At 45.5% G+C, this 22,849-nt stretch overlaps 1 protein-coding gene across 2 annotated transcripts; it reads left to right on the top strand.

Annotated features, from left to right (window-relative positions):
- The first annotated feature begins 5,010 nt into the window (after nt 1-5,010).
- Nucleotides 5,011-10,971, top strand: PCLAF (PCNA clamp associated factor). Of its 2 annotated transcripts, none has more exons than XM_075132941.1 (4): nt 5,011-5,335; nt 5,484-5,561; nt 6,330-6,498; nt 10,480-10,971. In XM_075132941.1, the coding sequence occupies exons 1-4, from the start codon at nt 5,044-5,046 to the stop codon at nt 10,541-10,543; spliced, it is 603 nt and encodes a 200-aa protein (XP_074989042.1). In that variant the 5' UTR covers nt 5,011-5,043; the 3' UTR covers nt 10,544-10,971. The 2 variants fall into 2 exon arrangements, with proteins under 2 accessions (XP_074989042.1, XP_048722935.1); XM_048866978.2 differs by having other exon boundaries at nt 5,227-5,384.
- Nucleotides 10,972-22,849: the final 11,878 nt, after the last annotated feature.

Below are 22,849 nucleotides of genomic sequence, written 5' to 3'. Positions count from 1 at the left end.
CACCTTGGAGACTAACAAATTTATTTGAGCATAAGCTTTCGTGAGCTACAGCTCACTTCATCGGATGTATTCAGTGGAAAATACAGTGGGGAGATTTATATACATAGAGAACGTGAAACAATGGGTGTTTCCATACACTCTGTAATGAGAGTGATCACTTAAGGTGAGCTATTACCAGCAGGAGAGCAGGGGAGCTTTTGTAGTGATAATCAAGGTGGGCCATTTCCAGCAGTTGACACGAAGGTCTGAGGAACAGTGGGGGGTGGGAATACACATGGGGAAATAGTTTTACTTTGTGTAATGACCCATCCACTCCAAGTCTTTATTCAAGCCTAAGTTAATTGTATCCAGTTTGCAAATTAATTCCAATTCAGCAGTCTCTCCTTGGAGTCTGTTTCTGAAGTTTTGTTGTTGAAGAATTGCAACTTTTAGATCTGTAATCGAGTGACCAAAGAGATTGAAGCGTTCTCCAACTGGTTTTTGAATGTTATAATTCTTGATGTCTGATTTGTGTCCATTTATTCTTTTACGTAGAGACTATCCAGTTTGACCAATGTACATGGCAGAGGGGCATTGCTGGCACATGATGGCATATATCACATTGGTAGATGTGCAGGTGAATGAGCTTCTGATAGTGTGGCTGATGTGATTAGGCCCTATGATGGTGTCCCCTGAATAGATATGTGGACACAGTTGGCAACAGGCTTTGTTGCAAGGATAGGTTCCTGGGTTAGTGGTTCTGTTGTGTGGTGTGTGGTTGCTGGTGAGTATTTGCTTCAGGTTGGGGGGCTGTCTGTAAGCAAAGACTGGCCTGTCTCCCAAGATCTGTGAGAGCGATGGGTCATCCTTCAGGATAGGTTGTAGATCCTTGATGATGTGTTGGAGAGGTTTTAGTTGGGGGCTGAAGGTGATGGCTAGTGGCGTTCTGTTATCTTCTTTGTTGGGCCTGTCCTGTAGTAGGTGACTTCTGGGTACTCTTCTGGCTCTGTCAATCTGTTTCTTCACTTCAGCAGGTGGGTATATTGTAGTTGTAAGAATGCTTGATAGAGATCTTTTTAGGTGTTTGTCTCTGTCTGAGGGGTTGGAGCAAATGCGATTGTATCGTAGAGCTTGGCTGTAGACAATGGATCGTGTGGTGTGGTCTGGATGAAAGCTGGAGGCACATAGGTAAGCATAGCGGTCAGTAGGTTTCCTGTATAGGGTGGTGTTTATGTAACCATCACTTATTAGCACCGTAGTGTCCAGGAAGTGGATCTCCTGTGTGGACTAGTCCAGGCTGAGGTTGATGGTGGGATGGAAATTGTTGAAATCATGGTGGAATTCCTCAAGGGCTTCTTTTCCATGGGTCCAGATGTTGAAGATGTCATCAATGTAGCGCAAGTAGAGTAGGAGCATTAGGGGACAAGAGCTGAGGAAGCGTTGTTCTAAGTCAGCCATAAAAATGTTGGCATACTGTGGGGCCATGCGGGTAGCCATAGCAGTGCCGCTGATTTGAAGGTATACGTTGTCCCCAAATGTGAAATAGTTATGGGTAAGGACAAAGTCACAAAGTTCAGCCACCAGGTTTGCCGTGACATTATCGGGGATACTGTTCCTGACGGCTTGTAATCCATCTTTGTGTGGAATGTTGGTGTAGAGGGCTTCTACATCCATAGTGGCCAGGATGGTGTTTTCAGGAAGATCACCGATGGATTGTAGTTTCCTCAGAAAGTCAGTGGTGTCTCGAAGATAGCTGGGAGTGCTGGTAGCGTAGGGCCTGAGGAGGGAGTCTACATAGCCAGACAATCCTGCTGTCAGGGTGCCAATGCCTGAGATGATGGGGTGTCCAGGATTTCCAGGTTTATGGATCTTGGGTAGCAAATAGAATGCCCCAGGTCGGGGTTCCAGGGGTGTGTCTGTGCGGATTTGTTCTTGTGCTTTTTCAGAGAGTTTCTTGACTATCTACACCAGCTTTCATCCAAACCACCTTCCACCCCCCTCCCCCCCGCTCTCCTGCTGCTAATAGCTCACCTTAAGTGATCACTCTCTTAACAGTGTTTATGGTAACACCCATTGTTTCATGTTCTCTATGTATATAAATCTCCCCACTGTATTTTACACTGAATGCATCCGATGAAAGTGAGCTGTAGCTCACGAAAGCTTATGCTCAAATAAATTGGTTAGTCTCTAAGGTGCCACAAGTACTCCTCTTCTTTTTGCGAATACAGACTAACACGGCTGCTACTCTGAAACCTGTCATATTTTACTAGAGAAAGCAGTAAACAGACTCTCTGTCTCTGAATCCCATAATCACAATACCAGATCTTTGTGCCTCACAACAGCAGGGAGCAGCACTAATGCTGTGCCAGAAACCCAGTTCTGGAGCCCACTCCCTATCTCTTAATAGTCATAGTTAATCACTGACTAGAGGCCGGATTCTTCTGTCACATAGGTGTAACTCAAGACAACTCCACTGAAGTCAATGGCTGAACTTTGGTGTAAAACTGGAGAGGAGAGGAGAAGTCCTGGGAGTGCTGTTTAGAGGCCTCTGGAGAGATGAGGGAATATCTCACTCAGCAGCAACTTGACCCGTCAAAGAAAGCCCCATCTAAGCCTCCTTGGCCAGAAGCATGAGTGCCATTTGGGGCCCTACAGATGGGATGGAGAAAACTGATAGGGTTTCCTTAGTGATTCAGGAAGTAAGGGACCAGAACCAGAGATGGAACCTAGGTCTCCCACAGGGCTGTCCAGAACACACAAATAATCCCATTGAATAATTGTGAATTTTATTAATTACTTACTGTTTAATTATTTTATTAGCATCTTTCAAGGGGCTTGATGCCTTAGACAACAAAATAAACACCAGCCCTAATTTTGCACTGCCACACCACCACATGTCGTTATCTGTACTTGTGCAAAGTGAGTATAAAATACTTCCAAATCAGAGTGGTAACGTGATTCCTAGTTTGCACTGGCTTTTCACAGGTATCTTCAATGTCACAAGTTACAAGGTAGTTGAGACTCAGGACCGATGTTTTTGAAAATATACTGAAGTACAATTTTTCAAAAAGTTAAAATGAAGCATGAAAAGAATGCTCACTGGCTGCTGAACTCTGAAGGCAATGCTGCTGTGAACCCTGGGTGGTGGCCCAAGAGCAACCCTGGCCTATGTCCCCTTCACTGGGGCACACTGCAGTGACTTGCTCTAGCCCAGGGTCCTTCCCCCACCTCCAATCGCTGCTACCCGAGGGCTCTGGTGGCCCTGGAGCTGGGTCCCCTCACCTAGGCATCTCTTATTGGCTGTGAGCAGTCAAAAGGCGCTGAGGAGTAGTCAGAGCTCCGGTGCTCCGAGCAGCAGTGGCAGGAGGAGGAGACGGGGAGCAGCACAGCTTCCTGCACCCTGGCACAGCCAAGCAGCTGCCCCACACTGCCTGGCTCCAGCTTCTGACCTGGCTTGGAGGGGAGCCTAGGGGGACAAGGTGGTGCTGGCACTTGCCTGAGGAGGGACAGAAGGTGGGGTCACCAGGGACAGAAAGTGGGCTCACTTGTAGTGAGGGGAGGCACAACCCACAGTTTTCAGTCTAGCCTGCCTAAGGCCCCCGACCCCACTGGGAAGAGGCTGGAGCTGCCCCTGAATGGCTCTACTTAGAGCCTATCTCCCCATTGAGCTAAATGGAGCAGTTCACACCTATCAAGGTCACAGAGCTAGCTGCACCCATACACTGCTCTCTCCAAGTGCATCCCTACTAGTGCCAGACCTAATCCTTCATCTCTCCTGGAGCAGAATTTTTCAATTCTCTAATTTAGACCAGGACCTGGACTACAGCACTCTGTGTACCAACAACTCTAACCCTGCAGATCCAACTGAGTGGAATAATGTGACAGAACAGCCTGTTTAAAACATAAGTATTGTTTGTTTGTTAATAGGACAAAACATTGGAGAGAAAATGCATGCATCCGACGAAGTGGGTATTCACCCACGAAAGCTCATGCTCCAATACGTGTTAGTCTATAAGGTGCCACAGGACTCTGTGCCGCTTTTACGGATCCAGACTAACACAGCTACCCCTCTGGAGTATTATTACAGGGCACCTGCAGATCCATTACAACACCTCTTTAACTCTATTATACAAGGCAGTTTACAAGATTCAGCAAGACACCACTCCATTGATTTACCTCCAGATCACATTCAGAAGGTTTCCTTTGCACTCCCAGTTGGCAGCTATACTCGGGCTTGTCTACATGGGGAAATTGACTGGAATAGTTATTGTAGAATAAGCTATTTGGTAACTGCTGTTCCCATGTGGACTTTCTCTTCTGGAATAACAATGATTTTCCCCCCAGAATAATTATTCCAGTTTAGAAGTGCACTGATTATACCAGCACAGAGTGACGTTTATTCTGGAATAGAGTGTCTATGGAGGGAGCTATTGTGTAATAGCTATTCTGGTCAAATTCCCAGTGTAGCGTAGACAAACTCTAGACATAGGTGCTGAAACTAGGGGAGCTGAGGGTCCTGCCACGCCCCATGGCTTCATCGGATACAGGGTTGTATAGAGGGCAGGAGAGTTCGGAGGGGGGTGTGTGGGTAGGGGTTGGGGCGGTCAGAGGGTGGGGAGCGGGGGGGGGGGTTGAATGGGGGCAGGGGTCCTGGGGGGGCAGTCAGGAAGGAGGGGGGGTTGGATGGGGTAGTGGGGGGCAGTCAGGGGCAGGAGTTCCAGGGGTGGTCAGGGGAGAGGGATGAAGGGGTGGTTGGATGGGGCAGGGATCCCGGGGGGGGGCAGTTAGGAAGGGGGGCGGGTTGGATGGGGCGGCAGGGGGCGGTCAGGGAGAAGGGGTGGTTGGATTGGGCAGGGGTCCGGGGGGGCGGGAAGTCAGGAAGAAGACGAGGGGTTGGTTGGGGCAGTCGGGGGAGGTCAGGGGACAGGGAAGGGTGGATGGGGCAGGGGTCCCAGGGGGGCTGTCAGGGAGGGTGGGTGGGTAGGGGGCGGGGGCCGGGCCACGCCTGGCTGTTTGGGGAGACAGCCTCCCCTAACCGGCCCTCCATACGATTCTGGAAACCTGATGTGGCCCTCAGGCCAAAAAGTTTGCCCGCCCCGGGACTGGCTCATCACACCGACAGCTGCTCCCGCCTCCGTGGGGTGGGGAAGCGGGGCGAGGGCGAGTCCCCGCCCACGCCTGCCGCAGAGAACCACTGAGTGGTCGGTTCTGGTTCCGCTCCGGGCCAATAGGAGCGCGCCGCAGGGCGCGCGCGGGAAAAGCTGTGTGGTGCCGGAGGAGTGTGCAGACGCGGGCTCTTTCCCGCTCTGTCCGCCGCAGGCAGCGCGCGGGCCGAGCTCCCCCTCGCCTCGGCATGGTGCGGACCAAGGCGGATTGCGGCGGGGCCGGCGGGGCCTACCGGAAAGGTGCGGGTGGGAGCGGGTGGGGGGCTGGGGCCGCCCAGGCCTCGGGGGGCTGGGGCCGAGCGCTTCCCGCCGGGCACTAACCGCTCCCTCCCCTTGCAGTGGTCGCCGCCCGGGCTCCCCGGAAAGCGCTGGGCTCCAGCAGCGCCAACGCGGGCCCTTCGCCGCCTGCCAAGAAAGGTGAGTGTCGAGCTGGCTGGGGAGCCCGCTGCTGGGGCCGCGCAGCCCGGCCCGGGGTGGGGGACGGCGGGGCGGGGGCTGCCGCAGGCCTCGCAGCTCCTCGGGCCCAGGTCCCTGTGGGCTCCTGCCGGCCCAGCTGCCGCTCGTCATGGCAGGGCCGAGGGGACGGGGTCGCGCGGCGGGTTGGAGCCTTGCGAGGCCGCCCTCGCTTCTCTGTCCCGAGCTGCGGCTGCCTCGGGCGCTCACCCCGCGGCCGCTCCGTACCCGGCGTAACGGTCCCTCCGTACCCGGCGCGGTGGGGGGGGCGTCCCGACCCCGAAAGCGGGGTAGAGACACGACAGGGGTGATAACAGCGACCCTAAGTGAGCCCCTGGCGCCCCCAAGGCTTCTCGCGGACCCCCGAGTGAGACCTGCTGTGCAGTGAGGGCAGCCTGGTGTTAATCGCCCATGGACCATAACGAAACATGGGGTTGGGCCTTCTCCACGGAAGGATTTGATACCTTGCTGCAACGACGGGACATAGTTCAGCCTGCAAAACTTGCTACTGGCTGAGAAGTTGAGGTGTTTCCACTTAAGAGGTAATTTGTCCGGAGATTAGTCTGAAAATGGGGTGGGATAGAGCTGCAGCTTAACATCAGTTAGCGACCGTGTTTGTTAAGGGGTTTATGGTGAGCGATTTATTGTTTCATCATTGAACTAGATGTGTCCAGGGTTGCCCAGCATACTGTTGTCTCAATGGCTAGCTTGATAAACTCATTTCCTTTGTAGTTGAAAACAAGTATGCTGGTGGAAATCCAGTTTTTGTGAGACCAACACCAGCCTGGCAAAAAGGGATTGGAGAATTCTTCAGGCAGTCCTCGAGACATGCAGAGAAAGAGAACCAGATGCCTGATGATGAAGAGGCAGGAAGCAGTGGAATAGGAAGACTTACTAAGAAGTAAGGATTCATTTCTGTTAAGTTGGGTTATGGAGGAGAAAGTACAAAATCAACAGATCATATCTTTTAATTTTTGTTACCGAGTATTTTGGCATCAAAGATGTCACCATGAAGGATATGACTTCCCCCTCATGCTTAGGGTGACCATATTTCCCAAAGGGAAAGCAGGACACCATGGGGAGCTGGACTGAGCCCCCTCTTCCCAGACCTGTCCTCATCTGCCTGCTTGAGGTGCGACCCCCCCTCCCCCCCCAATGCGGGGCTGATGTTGCTGCTCGCCTGAGCCCTGCCTGCCCACTGCATGAAGCAGGAGCTGGCATCACTGCTTGCTTGAGTCCTGCCATCTCTTCTCTCTCCCCCGCTTGCACGGTGTGGGGCTGGCATATCCATTTGCTCCCCCCATGTGATCTTCCACCCTCCAGTTTTTTGACAAAAGTGGGCATTTGTCCCATTTGCTCTTGCCAAAAAAGTCAGGACGGGTGGGACAAGGCTTAAAAACAGGACTGTCCTGGCCAAAATGGGATGTATGGTGGGTCACTCTACTCGTGCTCTACCTGATCTCAGTACATGGTGTAAACATGCAAACTTGAAACTTCTCAGAAGCAACAAACGTCTAACGCACTGAACAAAGAAATGCAAAAGAGTTCTCTTTTTCTACTGGCCCCTGTGATTATGCCATCTTAAAACAATATCCTGTCTGATGGAGAATGGTGCGTTTTTGGCTCACTCTTCTGTTTGATGAACAGTTGTCGCTGGCAAAGATCACTGAAGTGAGCCAATCTGTTGCTCCTGTAAACCTAATCTATTGAAAGACTCTATAGAGAGTGCCTCAATGGGTGTAATATCTAACTCTACTAAAGGCTTAGACTAGACAACAAAGCAGACTTCAGAACTTGGGTCTTAAATTGCTGTTCCAGGTCTCAAACATAAGAACAAAATGTGAAAACTGGCTTGTTTTGTAAGTAGCAGATTATGGTTCTTCTACCTCAACTATTTTTCCTAGGTAAAATAGTAATGTTCTTTAATGACTTCCTTGGTAGCCTTGCACCACTGGGAGTGTCTGTGCTTAGGGGACAGAACAGGAAGTGGCCTGAGGTTGGCCGTGAAAGAAGCAAACAATGTGGCATATGATTGAAGTAGATTCAGTGAAGGGGCAGAGTTGAACACCTGGACAAGAAACTTAAACAAAATACAGTGTAGACATTAGACTCAAAAGGGTATGTGATGGAAGATTGCAGCGACTGTTTCAAATGGATTGGAGGGAAGCAAGTTGGGAAGAAGGGGCAGGGACTGCAGTAATCAAGACAGGAGGTAGGGCGTGTGCAAGAAATCCTTTTATTTGAAATGGCTTACTCATTGAACACTTACCCTGAATTAGTTGGGTAACTCATGTTCATTATTTGGGCCACAGTAAGGAAGCTATGGGTGGGGGTAGCCTTGTGTTGTGTCTCATCCGTTTCTATTGTTTGCGGGGGCAGGGTAAAGGTAAATAGATTACAGTAAAGTGCACAGTGTTCTTTAGAGTTGCACTTCCTTTTGATGAACAGGTTTTTGCCTGGTTTAAACCTTTGGCTGGATGCACTATGGCTGTCTGTATAAAATACTTGGACTGGCATCTTTGGCCCATCTTGAGAGTGGATGTCTGATAAATGTTAGTGCTGTCCTCGGATTAAGTCTTTCCAATGGGAAAATGTTACCAGAAAGCAAGGCACAGAGCTTGGAATAGCAAATGCTTCTTGGGAAGCCAACAATTTTCCTCTTGTATAAATGATTACTCTCCTTATCGTACAATAATTATGCCCTGCCTCTGGTTTTGTTCATACTGCTCCCTTCAGCAGTACAGTAGTACCTCAGAGTTACAAATACTTTGGGAATTGAGGTGGTTCGTAACTCTGAAATGTACATAACTCTGAACAAAACATTGTGGTTTTTCTTTCAAAAATGTACAACTGAACATTGACTTAATACAGCTTTGCAACTTGACTATGCAGAAGAAAAATGCTGCTTTCCCTTTATTTTTTTTTTAGTAGTTTACATTTAACACAGTACTGTATTTACTTTTTTTGGTCTCTGCTGCTGCCTGATTGTGTACTTCTGGTTCCAAATAAGGTGTATGGTTGACTGGTCAGTTTGTAACTCTGGTGTTTGTAACTCTGAGGTTCTACTGGAGATATGCATATGTAGAGGGGCAACTTCCTACATACGGGTAACTGCAGTGTGTTTAGAGTATAAAAAGTTGCTATGAAAGTGGAAAAAATCGCTCACTGTTCAAAGAGCAAATAATCACTGAACAGCTAAGATCATGGCCTCCAGAAAGGAAAGTCCAGCAGCTCATAGCACCTTTTAATAGGGATTCATCCAACTCTTTCTGGCTTAATCTATAAAGGCTATCAGTCTCTTGTGATAAAACTTGATCTTTGAATCCACTGACTCTTCCAGAGGCAGCTGAAGACTGATGAACTAGCAATAAGATGCTTAGGTAAAGTCTTTGCTCTGAACATTCTTACTCTGTAGTCTTTTTTGCTATTCTAACTTGGTGTAACTCTGATTTGTGCTCCGGGGAAGCTGTGGAGACTGTCTGCGTATTTCGTATTTCAGAACCTGAAGTGCTGTCTCTGTCCTAACTAATTCACATTTCAGCTGACTACAGAACTCTTATTTTTAGGTTCACTAAAATAAGAGGCTGTATGATGTTTAACTCTGTGAAGCGGGTTCTTTATTTCCCCTTGGAGATCTAGGGGAACTGGGCTAGGTGCAGAAACTACATTGTGGGTCTTGTTGGGGGGAGTCTGACTTCTAACAGGAAAGGCTTTAACTTGGGTCCTTTAAGGATGACTGAAGTGTAGATCCCTCACCACTCTGTTTTATCTCCCTGCAACCCATCCCATACTTTTGTGTAGGGAGAGAAGTACACTGTAGAGTAGACTAGTAGTTCTCAGCCTCTTCACACCAAGCCTATGAGGCAATACGGGAAGGGCAAGCTGAGAATCTATGCTATAGATAGTTGCTTTTTGGTCCAGTTCCAAGGCCGTGTCTCCTTAAAATGCTGACCAGTGTGTTCTTGTTTTTTACCTCTTCATCTGGATGCTCTGTGCTGGGGTTTTACCCTTCAGTGAAGCAAGGGTTGCTTATCTAGTTCTGGGGTGAGCAAACTATGGCACATGAGCTGCAGCCGGCCCTTGAGCTCCCGCTGGGGAATGGGGTCTGGAGCTTGACCCGCTCTGGCACGGCTCCCAGAAGCAGCGGCATGTCCCCTCTGTCTCCTACGCGCGCTTCCCTGCCCCAGCCCTGATCCCCTTCCCACCCTCTGAACCCCTCGGTCTCAGCCCGGAGCACCCTCCTGTACCCCAAACCCCCCTCAGCCCCACCTCAGAGCCTGCACCCCCAGCCAGAGCCTTCACTCTCCCCGTGCCCCAATCCCCAGCCCCACCCCAGATCCTGCAACTCTAGCTGGAGAGCGCGCGCACACACCCATCCATCCATCCAGATTTGTTTACTATGCTCAGACCTGAAACTTCAGTTGATAGCCTCTCAGCTCCACAGAAGCTATGGAAGGTGGGTGTGTGATGATCTAGATAAAGAAGGGAAGGTGGCTGAACCAATTCCTGCCATCAAGGAAGGCTCTCAGGTGGGTACCTAATGCAGCATAAAATCCTCTGCACTTGAGTGAGCTTCCAAAGGAGAAAGGCTTCTTAGGAGCTCTATATGTGGGTTAGTTAAAGCTGCTTTTACCTTTTGGTTGCTCATTTGCTAAAGAGTGAGTTGGCTACTGTATATTGATTTGAGGGTTTCTTACTATATTTCATCAGTGTACAAAAGAATACGGAGATCTATTAAGGGCCACTAATTCTAGTGGTCTACATTACTTAGTCTTGTATGTCAGAGGCTCCTTGAAGAGCACTGTTAAAAGAACCTCTGTCAGCATATTTGTCAGTTATATTGGTTTGCTTTGAAAGTTAAAATTCTCTCCTATCCCTACAGAGCTCGTCCCTTGACTCCAGATCCCACAGAAGATGATGCATCCTCTGAAGATGAGCAAATATGATTTTGTCCTGCCTCTATTTCTTACTGACTGTGCATTTCCTATACTTGAGTTGGGCTTTCTTGTACATTTTGTATATATCTTTTTTACATTCATGATGGCTTTTTTGTTTAGTTATTGTACAGAACTTTAAATTAATATTAGGCTTTTTACTCAATCATCCTTAGAACTACTTCAAAGGTTTGAGTGATTGCAAGGAAGTTTCTGGTAAAATTAATATATATATATCTCTTGGAGCTTAGCATTCATTATAAAGCACTGTTTAAGTTGTCTTTTTTTATCATCTTGCTTAAAATGGCTTTCTTGGCTTCCCTAATGATTCCACTGTAGTGTGCTGCTTATGGTGTTGAAGACTGGTGCCATATTTGTGCTTTACTGTCTAAAAGGCAGTCTGATTTTTTTCTATTAAATGGAAGTATTTTATAAAGAAATCTGAGTGGGTATCTTCATTGAAATAATCTGAGGTGACTGACCTTGCCCTCTCAGGATAGTTAGGGCAGAGGTTGAAAATACACTTACACTTCTCTGAGAGGGGTCCAAAACACTTCATAGGAGAGAGGCCTTGAACAATCATGCTGAAATAATTCTGTGCTTAGTAGACTGTAACCTACATATGTAAATGGAGACGGGTGATCTGACTATTGTACTCCACAGAACCTAGCCCAGTGAGGCCCTCATCCAGTTGGAGTTGGTAGGTGGTGTTGTGTGGAGGCTTGTAATCTGACTTGTCCAAGATAAGTCCAACTCCGCTGGTAAATAAAAATTGTTCATAAAAAGTCAGCTACAGTTGGAGACAAATAGACTGGTGTAAACTAGATTGTTTATAAACAGTGCTAAAGCTTTGAGGCTCCTGATAAAATCATGTGTTATGACAAGCTTAAAAATCCTAGAAAGGGGAGGAAATAGTTGAAATCAACATGTATTTTGAGGGGCTAATGGAGTGAGGCTTCCACGCCTTCCTGGATACATTATCTGGGAGACACTCAAGGGGGGCAGAGGGTGTACTCACTGGAAGGAGTAAAATTAACTACTATGACTGCCACCCCCACTGTCTCCTGAGACTAGGTCTCCGTTGTTCTGATCCTAAAGTGTCCTGGCTAGACGAGGCCAGAGAAGGAACCACAGATACTGCCACCTCCACAGTCTTCAACAAATCCTAAACATGTGAGTCTGCTGTAATTCCCTCCCTCGTGTCCCTTTTCTTCCATATCTTATTTCTTCTTTCATCTTCTTTTCTGTCTAAAAAGAGTCCAACTTAGCTGGCCAAGTCTGTACCTTTTGCAACACTGCTGTGAGGCAGCTAAAAGCAATACCTTAAACAGATTGATGCTGACACAAGTGCCAGATCTTAAAGTGACTAATCAGATTGCATGCTGTGCCTGTGCCTCTTCAATGGTGAGGTTGCAAGTGAGTCAGGACCAGAGGCAGAGGGTGTATTTTTAACACTGCCATTCTTTTGTCTTTTTGTGCGCGCAGTTTTGTTTCGCCTTCACTGTCAGACTTCAGCAGCAGCAACTCCAGACCATCTCAACTAACTTTCTCTTTTCTCCCCTCCCAAATCAAGGGCAGTTAGTATATCTGAAATATCAAATGGGGTTTTCCCTAGAAAAATTATACAAGCAAAGGGAACAAGGGACATTGTTAAAATGAAAACTTTATTTAAATTTACATTTTAACTGTCTTAGCCTTTGATTAAAAAGATACAGAAAACAGTTTTTTTTGTGGCAGAAGTTAAGATGGGAACAAGAGTTTCTTTAATATCTTATCCTTTGTTGGGCTATACACATGGCCTTTAACACAACACTGCTGCTCTAATACAAACACAATGAGCAGCTGAAGAGAGATCTATAACTAAATGCCTATGGATAAATCTTAAGCCAGCTTAAACATTATACTTCTGTACTGCACAAAGGCATGTTCACACAAACTACTAACTGGTGTGCCTAGCTAAAGATCATTACAAATGGTGGTTTAAAAAAACCCCAAACCTCGCCATGCCTGCACAATGAATATATTGAACAAAACGGGTTTAAAAGCAGGCTACTGGTCAACAAATGTTGCCCTTTGAGCTCTAAAGTACAAAATAAATCTCATCCTCTTTATTATGCGTATAAGATGTATGGAAATTGACAGGCATGTTATAGCTATGCTGGTCTATTTCCCAATGTAAAAAAGCCCTAAAGTAAAAAAGGAAACTTAAACCTTTTTAGGCTACCTTTATACAGCGTAAACACACAGTTCAATGCAAACTGCTCTTTTACAGATCACATTTAAAACCTGAGCACTAGAAACTAAACACCAAATGGCAATAACTGCAATTCTAACATCACACTTTGTACGCAGGTAGTAAAACCAAAACTAATCAATATTCGGAAGAAAAGCAAACATGCTTGTAAGTAGGGCTGTTGATTAATCACGATTAAAAAGATAAACCTGATTAAATCACACTGTTAAACAATAAAATACCAATTGAAATTAAATTTTGGATGTTTTTCTACATTTTCATATATATTGCATTTTGTTGTAATTGAAATCTGTATATTTGATTACAGATATTTGCACTGTAAAAATAAATAGTATTCACCAGATACAAGTACTGTAGTGCAATCTTTGTTGTGAAAGTGCAACTTACAAATGTAGATTTTTTTGTTTTGTTACATAAATGCACTCAAAACCAAAACAATGTAAAACTTCAGCACCTATAAGTCCACTCAGTCTTACTTGTTTCAGCCAATTGTTCAGACAAACAAGTTTGTTTACAATTACAGGAGATAATGCTGCCCTCTTCTTTTTTATAATGTCATCAGAAAGTGAGAGGAGGCATTGCAAGGTAAATGCACAGTCTACTCTTACTCCTGAGGAATAGGCCTATTTAGTGAATTGTAAACTATGGAAAGGAGAAAAACATAAGAGCTATACTTGAAAAGAGGAAAAATGTGAAGGGCAACATGAATCAACAGAATACTCTCCCTGTCCAACAAGCAAGAAATAAAGCTCTGTCATCTTTACCTAAAGCAGCTGTGTTGTTCCATGCCACTGGAAGTGTTAAAGTCATACAGAAGACAATTCTACGATACTTTATTGTAAAGAAGGGCAGAACATAAAGTGAACTGCATACTCCAAACTAATTCAAGATCCAATAACATACATGTCTACCCTGCCATAAAGACTAACAAGCAAACAAAACCTTGCAATGCTGAATACAACAGGGCCATGCAAATGTCTGCTCTCACTTTCTGGTGACGTTGTAAAAAAGAAGAGGGCAGCATTATCTCCTGTAAATGTAAACAAACAAAACTGTAGAGTAGAGGTGCTAAAAGTGGTTTTGGCTTATAACAAAGCAATATACTTAGCAGAAATATTAAAAGGAAAGCCTGATGAGCTTTAAATCATGAATTGAAAGTCTTGAAATAAGAACGGCCATGCTGGGTCAGAGCAATGGTCCATCTAGCCCAGTATCCTGTCTCCTGACAATGGGTAATGCCAGCTGCCCCAGAGGCATACATAATAAATTTCACCCACTGATTACATGCTGCAGTACAGTTGAAACTTAGCAGCACCCATTTACAGCACTCCAACCTCCTTTACAGATGTGCATACGCCACAGAAAATAGACACTTCATTATTTTCTGAATCAAAATAAAGGAGACCGAGAACAATCTTTTCTTATTTATCAAAAGGTGATGCTGCTGCTGCCACCAAGTATATTAGGATCACTCAGAGGTGAAAGTAAACTGGTACACAGCCAACTGTACTGGCAGGGGGCAGCTTCCCCAGGCCAGCAATTTTAAAGGGCCCTGGGCTCCAACCAGAGCCCCTGGCCCTTTAAATTGCCACCAGTCCTGGGGCTCCCGGTGGCTGCTACCGCTGCCATGGGGCTCCGGTGGTGATTTAAAGGGCTCGGGGCTCCCAGCCGCTGCTACCAGGGGTTTAAAGGCCGCGCCCTTTCCAGTTGAGGCCCCAGCCCTGTGCACTGGTAAGTCACTTAAGTTACTTTCACCCCAGGTATCACTGAACACAGATTTATATCTTATAGATACAAACCTCCTTGACCCAGAGCCTTAAATTATGTTATTGTATGATGGTAAAAGGTCACAGAGTGTTATAGACAAGTATGTATAAAGCCAAGTACCTGTTGTACAGTTTGCATGTTGAGTATAGTGAATGTGGACAAGCAAAAAGGTGGCCTTTGTACCTCCAATATAAATTTTTAAAGACCATAGCAAAGAATACATTCTTGAAAACTTCTTAAAAGGAATTATCAACTTGAAATCTAGTAAATAATAATAAAAAAAAAAAAGTCAAAATGTAGTTTCAGGTTTTACCTGACCTTGAGTTTCTCTGCCAATTTTTGTGGTTTTACCATTTTTTAAAAATGTTTCTTCTCTATTGCTATGTGTAAATCCACACAGTGAAACTACTAACAGTTTCATTGCTTCACCTGTAGAGTCAAACAGTATACAAAGTTTTGTCAAATTCACAAAGTAAAGAAACAGACGTTAGAATATGTCTCTCTAATTTCATTCATGTATAGCATAGCCATACCAGTAACATTTTCAGATTCAAATTTGAACTGGAAATAAGAATGGTGCAAAGATTTTAAAACCAGAGAAAGGGATATACTAGTTAGGAAATATGAAGGCAGCAAAAATGCTACCCCTGCTAATGCTGCCCATAGGTATTACACACTACAAGAAAAACAATGAGGAGTCCGGTGGCACCTTAAAGACTAACAGATTTATTTGGGCAAAAGCTTTCATGGGTAAAAAACCAACTTCTTCAGATGCATTGTCAGTCCATGCATCTGAAGAAGTGAGTTTTTTACCCACGAAAGCTTATGCCCAAATAAATCTGTTAGTCTATAAGATGCCACCGGACTCCTCATTGTTTTTGTGGATACAGACTAACATGGCTACTCCTCTGATACTTGGTACACTACAAGAAAGGATTTTTTTAAAAATGAACATAAGAACAGCCATATTGGGGCAGAACAATGGTCCATCTAGCCCAGTATCCTGTATTCCAACAGTGTCTAATGCCAGGTGCTTCAGAGGGAATGAACAGAACAGGTCAGTTATGGAGTGATCCACCCCTGTCATGCACTCCCAGCTTCTAGCAGTCAGAGGCTTAGGGACACCCAGAGCATAGGGCTGTATCCCTACCCATCCTGGCTAATAGCCATTGATGACTTCTCCTCCAGGAATTTATCTAATTCTTTTTTGAACCCAGTTATACTTTTGACCTTCACAACGTTCTCTGGCAACGAGTTCCACAGGTTGACTGTGCGAAGAAGTATTTCCTTTTGTTTCTTTTAAACCTGCTGCCTATTAATTTAATAAGGTGACCCCTAGTTCTTGTGTTATGTGAAGGGATAAATAACACTTCTGTATTCACTTTCTTCGGGTCATTCATGATTTTATAGAACTCTTATCATATTCCCCCTTAGTTGTCTCTTTTCCAAGCTGAACAGTTCCAGTCTCTTTAATCTTTCCTCATATGGAAGCTGTTCTATATCCCTAATCATTTTTTGTTGCCTTTCTCTCATATCTTTTCCAATTCTAATATTTCTTTTTTGAGATGGGGTGACCAGAATGCACACAATATTGAAGATGTGGGCGTACCATGGATTTATACAGTGGCATTATGACATTTACTGTCATTATCTAGCCCTTTCCTAATAGTTCCCAACACTGTTAGCTTTTTTGACTGCCACTGCACATCCGATGAAGTGAGCTGTAGCTCACGAAAACTTATGTTCTAATAAATTTGTTAGTCTCTAAGGTGCCACAAGTACTCCTTTTCTTTTCGCTGCACATTGAGTGGATGTTTTCAGAGAACTATCCATAATGACTCCAAGATCTCTTTCTTGAGTGGTAATAGCTAATTTAGAGTCCATCATTTTCTATGTATTGTTGGGATTGTTTTCCAATGTGCATTACTTTGCATTTATCAACATTGAGTTTCATTTGCCATTTTGTTGCCCAGTCAACCAGTTTTGTGAGATCCCTTACTCTTCACAGTCTACTTTGGGCTTAAATATTTTGAGTAATTTTGTATCATCTGCAAATCTTGCCACCTCATGGTTTAACATTCATAAATTATCTGAAAAAAGGGGTAAACAGCACTGGTCCCAGTACAGACTCATGGGGGGGACACACCACTATTTACCTCTCTTCATTCTGAAAACTGACCATTTATTCCTACCCTTTGTTTCCTGCCCTTTCAGCAATTACTGAACCATGAGAGGACCTTCCCTCTTATTCCATTACTGCTTACTTTGCTTCAGAGCCTTCGGTGAGGGACTTTGTCAAAAGGTTTTCTGAAAGTCCAAGTACACCATATCCACTGAATAACCTTTGTCCATGTTTGTTGACCCCCATCAAAGAACACTCATAAATTGGTGAGGCATGATTTCCCTTTACAAAAGCCGTATTGACTCTTCCCCAACAAATCATGTTCATTTGTGTGTTTGATAATTATGTTCTTTACTCTAGTTTCAACCAATTTGCCTGGTACTGCAGTTAGGCTTATTGGCCTATAATTGGCAAGATCTCCTCTGAAAACTTTTAAAGAAATTATTAGCTATTATAATCATATTAGCTATCCTCCAGTCATCTGGTATAGAAGCTACTTTAAGTGATAGATTACATACCACAGTCAGTAGTTCCGCAATTTCATGTTTGAGTTTCTTCAGAACTCTTGGGTGAATACTAGCGGGTTCTGGTGAATTGTTACTGTTTCAATTTATCAATTTGTTCCAAAACCTCCTCTGTTCATGAAAATGGGAGAAAATGGCATGAAAAGAAGAAACAATTCATTAAAACTTAAGATTGACCAAGCTGTCAACTTCCTGTTTAAAACTCTCTTTAGTATTGTCTACATTTAAAAAAACAAACAAACAAACACACACAACCTATTGCTGACAACAGGGCCATGTTATCCTATGCCAACTGTAGTAGTTACCAGCATAGATCAAGCAAACCTTATTCTGTACCTTTTCAGTAACTGTGGGTAAAAGAGCTGATCACAGTTTACCCTTGACTACCCTTGCAACTAAATTACACTAAGTTATGTCCATTTTTAGCAATAGATTATTTTTGGAGATGGCTCAAACAACCTAAACATTCCTCCCCATTAAGCTTAGCTAGCCTTAGAAGCTTCCTGTTAATAAAAGAAGACACACCCATCCCCTTTATAGCCTGGTTGGAGCTAATTGGACTCACCTGCTAGTATGACTCAGCTATGATTACCCTGACTTGTCTTAATGCAGAGTTTTAATATCTGAGCCAGGGTGATTCAGTAGAGGAGCCTGGAATTTCTCTGTCCCCACCTCCCAATATTTAATGGTTTATTCCCACAATGGGATTATGCCCACTTTACAGAGGGAAACAGGGAGATTTAGGCCCTGATCCATAAAGGTACTTAAGTACCTAAACCCCAGTTTTAATTTCCATGGCAATCCACAAAACTCCCACTCAACCCTGTAAGTGCCTAAACTCAGTTGGTGCCCGTTTTCAGCGTAAAAGTTCCCTCGTGCCTTGTTTTCTGTTTCTGAGCATGCCCATTGCCATATCACTCAAGGCATCTGTAGCCCTACCTCCTGCCTAAACCCCAGAGCTACCTGTGATGGTGCGCCCCGTAAGACTTTTTGGATATATACTTATAAATGAATATATGATATAACTAGAACGTGTTTTATGCTACATATGTCATATAACATATCTCTGTAAAGATTATGATCTACTGAATCTATTAATCCTATTTGTATGCATGTATCATTTTTGTATTCGAAGTTATGAATATTGACTGCCTACTTGTTTGATTCTGAGTAGGTTTTAGTAAAGCAGTTGGTCAACTTCCTGAGAAAAGACTATTCTCAGTAAGTGCCCAATCAAGAAGCCCTTAAGCCAAAAATGAACTTGGAGACGCCAGTCCACATCTGGGCTTTCCCAGGAATGTGGCTTGGCTGGTTAAGGAACTCAGTCATGCATGGACATGTGACTTGCCCAGGTGACTCCAAAACTCCATTTTGTAGCTGGACTTTGCATAGGAGAGAGGAGGGGGTCTCTACCCTCAAGAGAAAGTCTATTTAAACCCCTGGGAGACCTCTCCATTTTGTCTTCAGCTGGCTAAAGAGAGAGCCTCTCCACCCCCAAAGATACCTGAAAGAAACTGGAACAAAGGACAGTAACTACAGGGAGTGTGCTGTCTTCAGAGACTGAGGAAGTTTCACATCAGAATATCCCATAGCTCAGTGGTTAGTACCACCTGCTGTGAGATAAAAGACCCCAAATCCTTCCTCCTCCTCTGCCTGAAAGGGCGACATGAATCTGGGTCTTACACCTCTCAGGTGGGTGAACTAACAACTGGTTGAGGAGATGGGCAGAGGCACCACACCTCCTTTGGCTGTTTTGTGTGGAGCGAGGCAGACACTTAACTCATTCCCACAAGAAACTACTTACTGGCCTACACTAGGACTTTAGGTCGAATTTAGCAGCGTTAAATCGATGTAAACCTGCACCCGTCCACACGATGAAGCCCTTTAGTTCGACTTAAAGGGGTCTTAAAATCGATTTCCGTACTCCACCCCTGACAAGTGGATTAGCACTTAAATCGGCCTTGCTGGGTCGAATTTGGGGTACTGTGGACACAATTCGACGGTATTGGCCTCCGGGAGCTATCCCAGAATGCTCCAGTGTGACCGCTCTGGACAGCACTCTCAACTCAGATGCACTGGCCAGGTAGACAGGAAAAGAACTGCGAACTTTTGAATCTCATTTCCTATTTGGCCAGCAGTGGCAAGCTGCAGGTGACCATGCAGAGGTCATCAGCAGAGGTGACCATGATGGAGTCCCAGAATCGCAAAAGAGCTCCAGCATGGACTGAACGGGAGGTACAGGATCTGATCGCTGTATGGGGAGAGGAATCCATGCTATCAGAACTCTGTTCCAGTTTTCGAAATGCCAAAACCTTTGTCAAAATCTCCCAGGGCATGAAGGACAGAGGCCATAGCAGGGATCCGAAGCAGTGCCGCGTGAAACTTAAGGAGTTGAGGCAAGCCTACCAGAAAACCAGAGGGGCGAACGGCCGCTCCGGGTCAGAGCCCCAAACATGCCGCTTCTATGATGAGCTGCATGCTATTTTAGGGGGTTCAGCCACCACTACCCCAGCCGTGTTGTTTGACTCCTTCAATGGAGATGGAGGCAACACGGAAGCAGGTTTTGGGGACGAAGAAGATGATGATGATGAGGTTGTAGATAGCTCACAGCAAGCAAGCGGAGAAACTGGTTTTCCCGACAGCCAGGAACTGTTTCTCACCCTGGACCGGGAGCCAGTACCCCCCGAACCCACCCAAGGCTGCCTCCTGGACCCAGCAGGCGGAGAAGGGACCTCCGGTGAGTGTACCTTTTAAAATACTATACATGGTTTAAAAGCAAGCATGTGAAAGGATTAATTTGCCCTGGCATTCGCGGCTCTCCTGGATGTACTCCCAAAGCCTTTGCAAAAGGTTTCTGGGGAGGGCAGCCTTATTGCGTCCTTCATGGTAGGACACTTTACCACTCCAGGCCAGTAACATGTACTTGGGAATCATTGTACAACAAAGCATTGCAGTGTATGTTTGCTGGCGTTCAAACAACATCCGTTCTTTATCTCTCTGTGTTATCCTCAGGAGAGTGAGATATCATTCATGGTCTCCTGGTTGAAATAGGGTGCTTTTCTTCAGGGGACATTCAGAGGAGCCCGTTCCTGCTGAGCTGTTTGCCTGTGGCTGAACAGAAATGTTCCCCGCTGTTAGCCACGGGGAGGGGGGAGGGTTGAGGGGGTAGCCACGCGGTAAGGGGAGGCAAAATGCGACCTTGTAACGAAAGCACATGTGCTATGTATGTAATGTTAACAGCAAGGTTTACCCTGAAAGACTGTAGCCACTGTTTTATAAAATGTGTCTTTTTAAATACCGCTGTCCCTTTTTTTTTCTCCACCAGCTGCATGTGTTTCAATGATCACAGGATCTTCTCCTTCCCAGAGGCTAGTGAAGATTAGAAAGAAAAAAAAACGCACTTGTCATAAATATAAAGGGAAGGGTAAACCCCTTTGAAACCCCTCCTGGCCAGGGGAAAGCTCCTCTCACCTGTAAAGGGTTAAGAAGCTAAAGGTAACCTCGCTGGCACCTGACCAAAATGACCAATGAGGAGACAAGATACTTTCAAAAGCTGGGAGGAGGGAGAGAAACAAAGGGTCTGTGTCTGTCTGTATGCTGGGTCTTTGCCGGGGATAGACCAGGAATGGAGTCTTAGAACTTTTAGTAAGTAATCTAGCTAGGTATGTGTTAGATTATGATTTCTTTAAATGGCTGAGAAAAGAATTGTGCTGAATAGAATAACTATTTCTGTCTGTGTATCTTTTTTGTAACTTAAGGTTTTGCCTAGAGGGGTTCTCTATGTTTTTGAATCTAATTACCCTGTAAGATATCTACCATCCTGATTTTACAGGGGGGATTTCTTTATTTCTATTTACTTCTATTTTTTATTAAAAGTCTTTTTGTAAAAAACTGAATGCTTTTTCATTGTTCTCAGATCCAAGGGTTTGGGTCTGTGGTCACCTATGCAAATTGGTGAGGCTTTTTATCCAACATTTCCCAGGAAAGGGGGGGTGCAAGTGTTGGGAGGATTGTTCATTGTTCTTAAGATCCAAGGGTCTGGGTCTGTAGTCACCTAGGCAAATTGGTGAGGCTTTTTACCAAACCTTGTCCAGGAAGTGGGGTGCAAGGTTTTGGGAAGTATTTTGGGGGGAAGGACGCGTCCAAACAGCTCTTCCCCAGTAACCAGTATTAGTTTGGTGGTGGTAGCGGCCAGTCCAAGGACAACGGGTGGAATATTTTGTACCTTGGGGAAGTTTTGACCTAAGCTGGTAAAGATAAGCTTAGGAGGTTTTCATGCAGGTCCCCACATCTGTACCCTAGAGTTCAGAGTGGGGGAGGAACCTTGACAGTGTCTTTTTAAATACTGCTGTCCCTTTTTTTTTCCTCCACCAGCTGCATGTGTTTCAATGATCACAGGATCTTCTCCTTCCCAGAGGCTAGTGAAGATTAGAAAGAAAAAAAAACGCACTCGTGATGAAATGTTCTCTGAGCTCATGCTGTCCTCCCACACTGACAGAGCACAGACGAATGCGTGGAGGCAAATAATGTGAGAGTTCAGGAAAGCACAAAATGACCGGGAGGAGAGGTGGCGGGCCGAAGACAGGGCTGAAGCTCAAATGTGGCAGCAGCGTGATGAGAGGAGGCAGGATTCAATGCTGAGGCTGCTGGAGGGTCAAACCAGTATGCTCCAGTGTATGGTTGAGCTGCAGCAAAGGCAGCTGGAGCACAGACTGCCACTACAGCCCCTGTGTAACCAACCGCCCTTCTCCCCAAGTTCCATAGCCTCCACACCCAGACGCCCAAGAACGCGGTGGGGGGGCCACCGGCCAACCAGCCACTCTACCACAGAGGATTGCCCAAAAAAAGGAAGGCTGGCATTCAATAAATTTTAAAGTTGTAAACTTTTAAAGTGCTGTGTGGCATTTTCCTTCCCTCCTCCACCACCCCTCCTGGGCTACCTTGGTAGTCATCCCCCTATTTGTGTGATGAATGAATAAAGAATGCATGAATGTGAAGCAACAATGACTTTATTGCCTCTGCAAGCAATGATTAAAGGGAGGAGAGGAGGGTGGTTAGCTTGCAGGGAAGTAGAGTGAACCAAGGGGCGGGGGGTTTCATCAAGGAGAAACAAAGAGAACTTTCACACTGTAGCCTGGCCAGTCATGAAACTTGTTTTCAAAGCTTCTCTGATGCGTACCGCACCGTCCTGTGCTCTTCTAACCACCCTGGTGTCTGGCTGCGCGTAACCAGCAGCCAGGCAATTTGCCTCAACCTCCCACCCCGCCATAAACGTCTCCCCCTTACTCTCACAGATATTGTGGAGCACACAGCAAGCAGTAATAACAGTGGGAATATTGGTTTCGCTGAGGTCTAAGCGAGTCAGTAAACTGCGCCAGCACGCCTTTAAACGTCCAAATGCACATTCTACCACCATTCTGCACTTGCTCAGCCTGTAGTTGAACAGCTCCTGACTACTATCCAGGCTGCCTGTGTATGGCTTCATGAGCCATGGCATTAAGGGGTAGGCTGGGTCCCCAAGGATACATATAGGCATTTCAACATCCCCAACAGTTATTTTCTGGTCTGGGAATAAAGTCCCTTCCTGCAGCTTTTGAAACAGACCAGAGTTCCTGAAGATGCGAGCGTCATGTACCTTTCCCGGCCATCCC

Source organism: Caretta caretta, chromosome 10 (assembly GCF_965140235.1).
Source record: "Caretta caretta isolate rCarCar2 chromosome 10, rCarCar1.hap1, whole genome shotgun sequence".
Classification (NCBI taxonomy): Eukaryota; Metazoa; Chordata; order Testudines; family Cheloniidae; genus Caretta; species Caretta caretta.
Note: the sequence above shows the minus strand (reverse complement) of the source record. Positions and strands in the feature narration are given on the sequence as shown.

Excerpts from the sequence above, each read along its gene's own strand:
- PCLAF (XM_075132941.1), top strand. The coding sequence starts at position 5,044 with ATGTGGCCCTCAGGCCAAAAAGTTTGCCCGCCCCGGGACTGGCTCATC. Across the intron at positions 5,336-5,483 it reads CTCCCCCTCGCCTCGGCATG|TGGTCGCCGCCCGGGCTCCC; the intron begins GTGCGGACCAAG and ends CTCCCCTTGCAG. Across the intron at positions 5,562-6,329 it reads TTCGCCGCCTGCCAAGAAAG|TTGAAAACAAGTATGCTGGT; the intron begins GTGAGTGTCGAG and ends TTTCCTTTGTAG.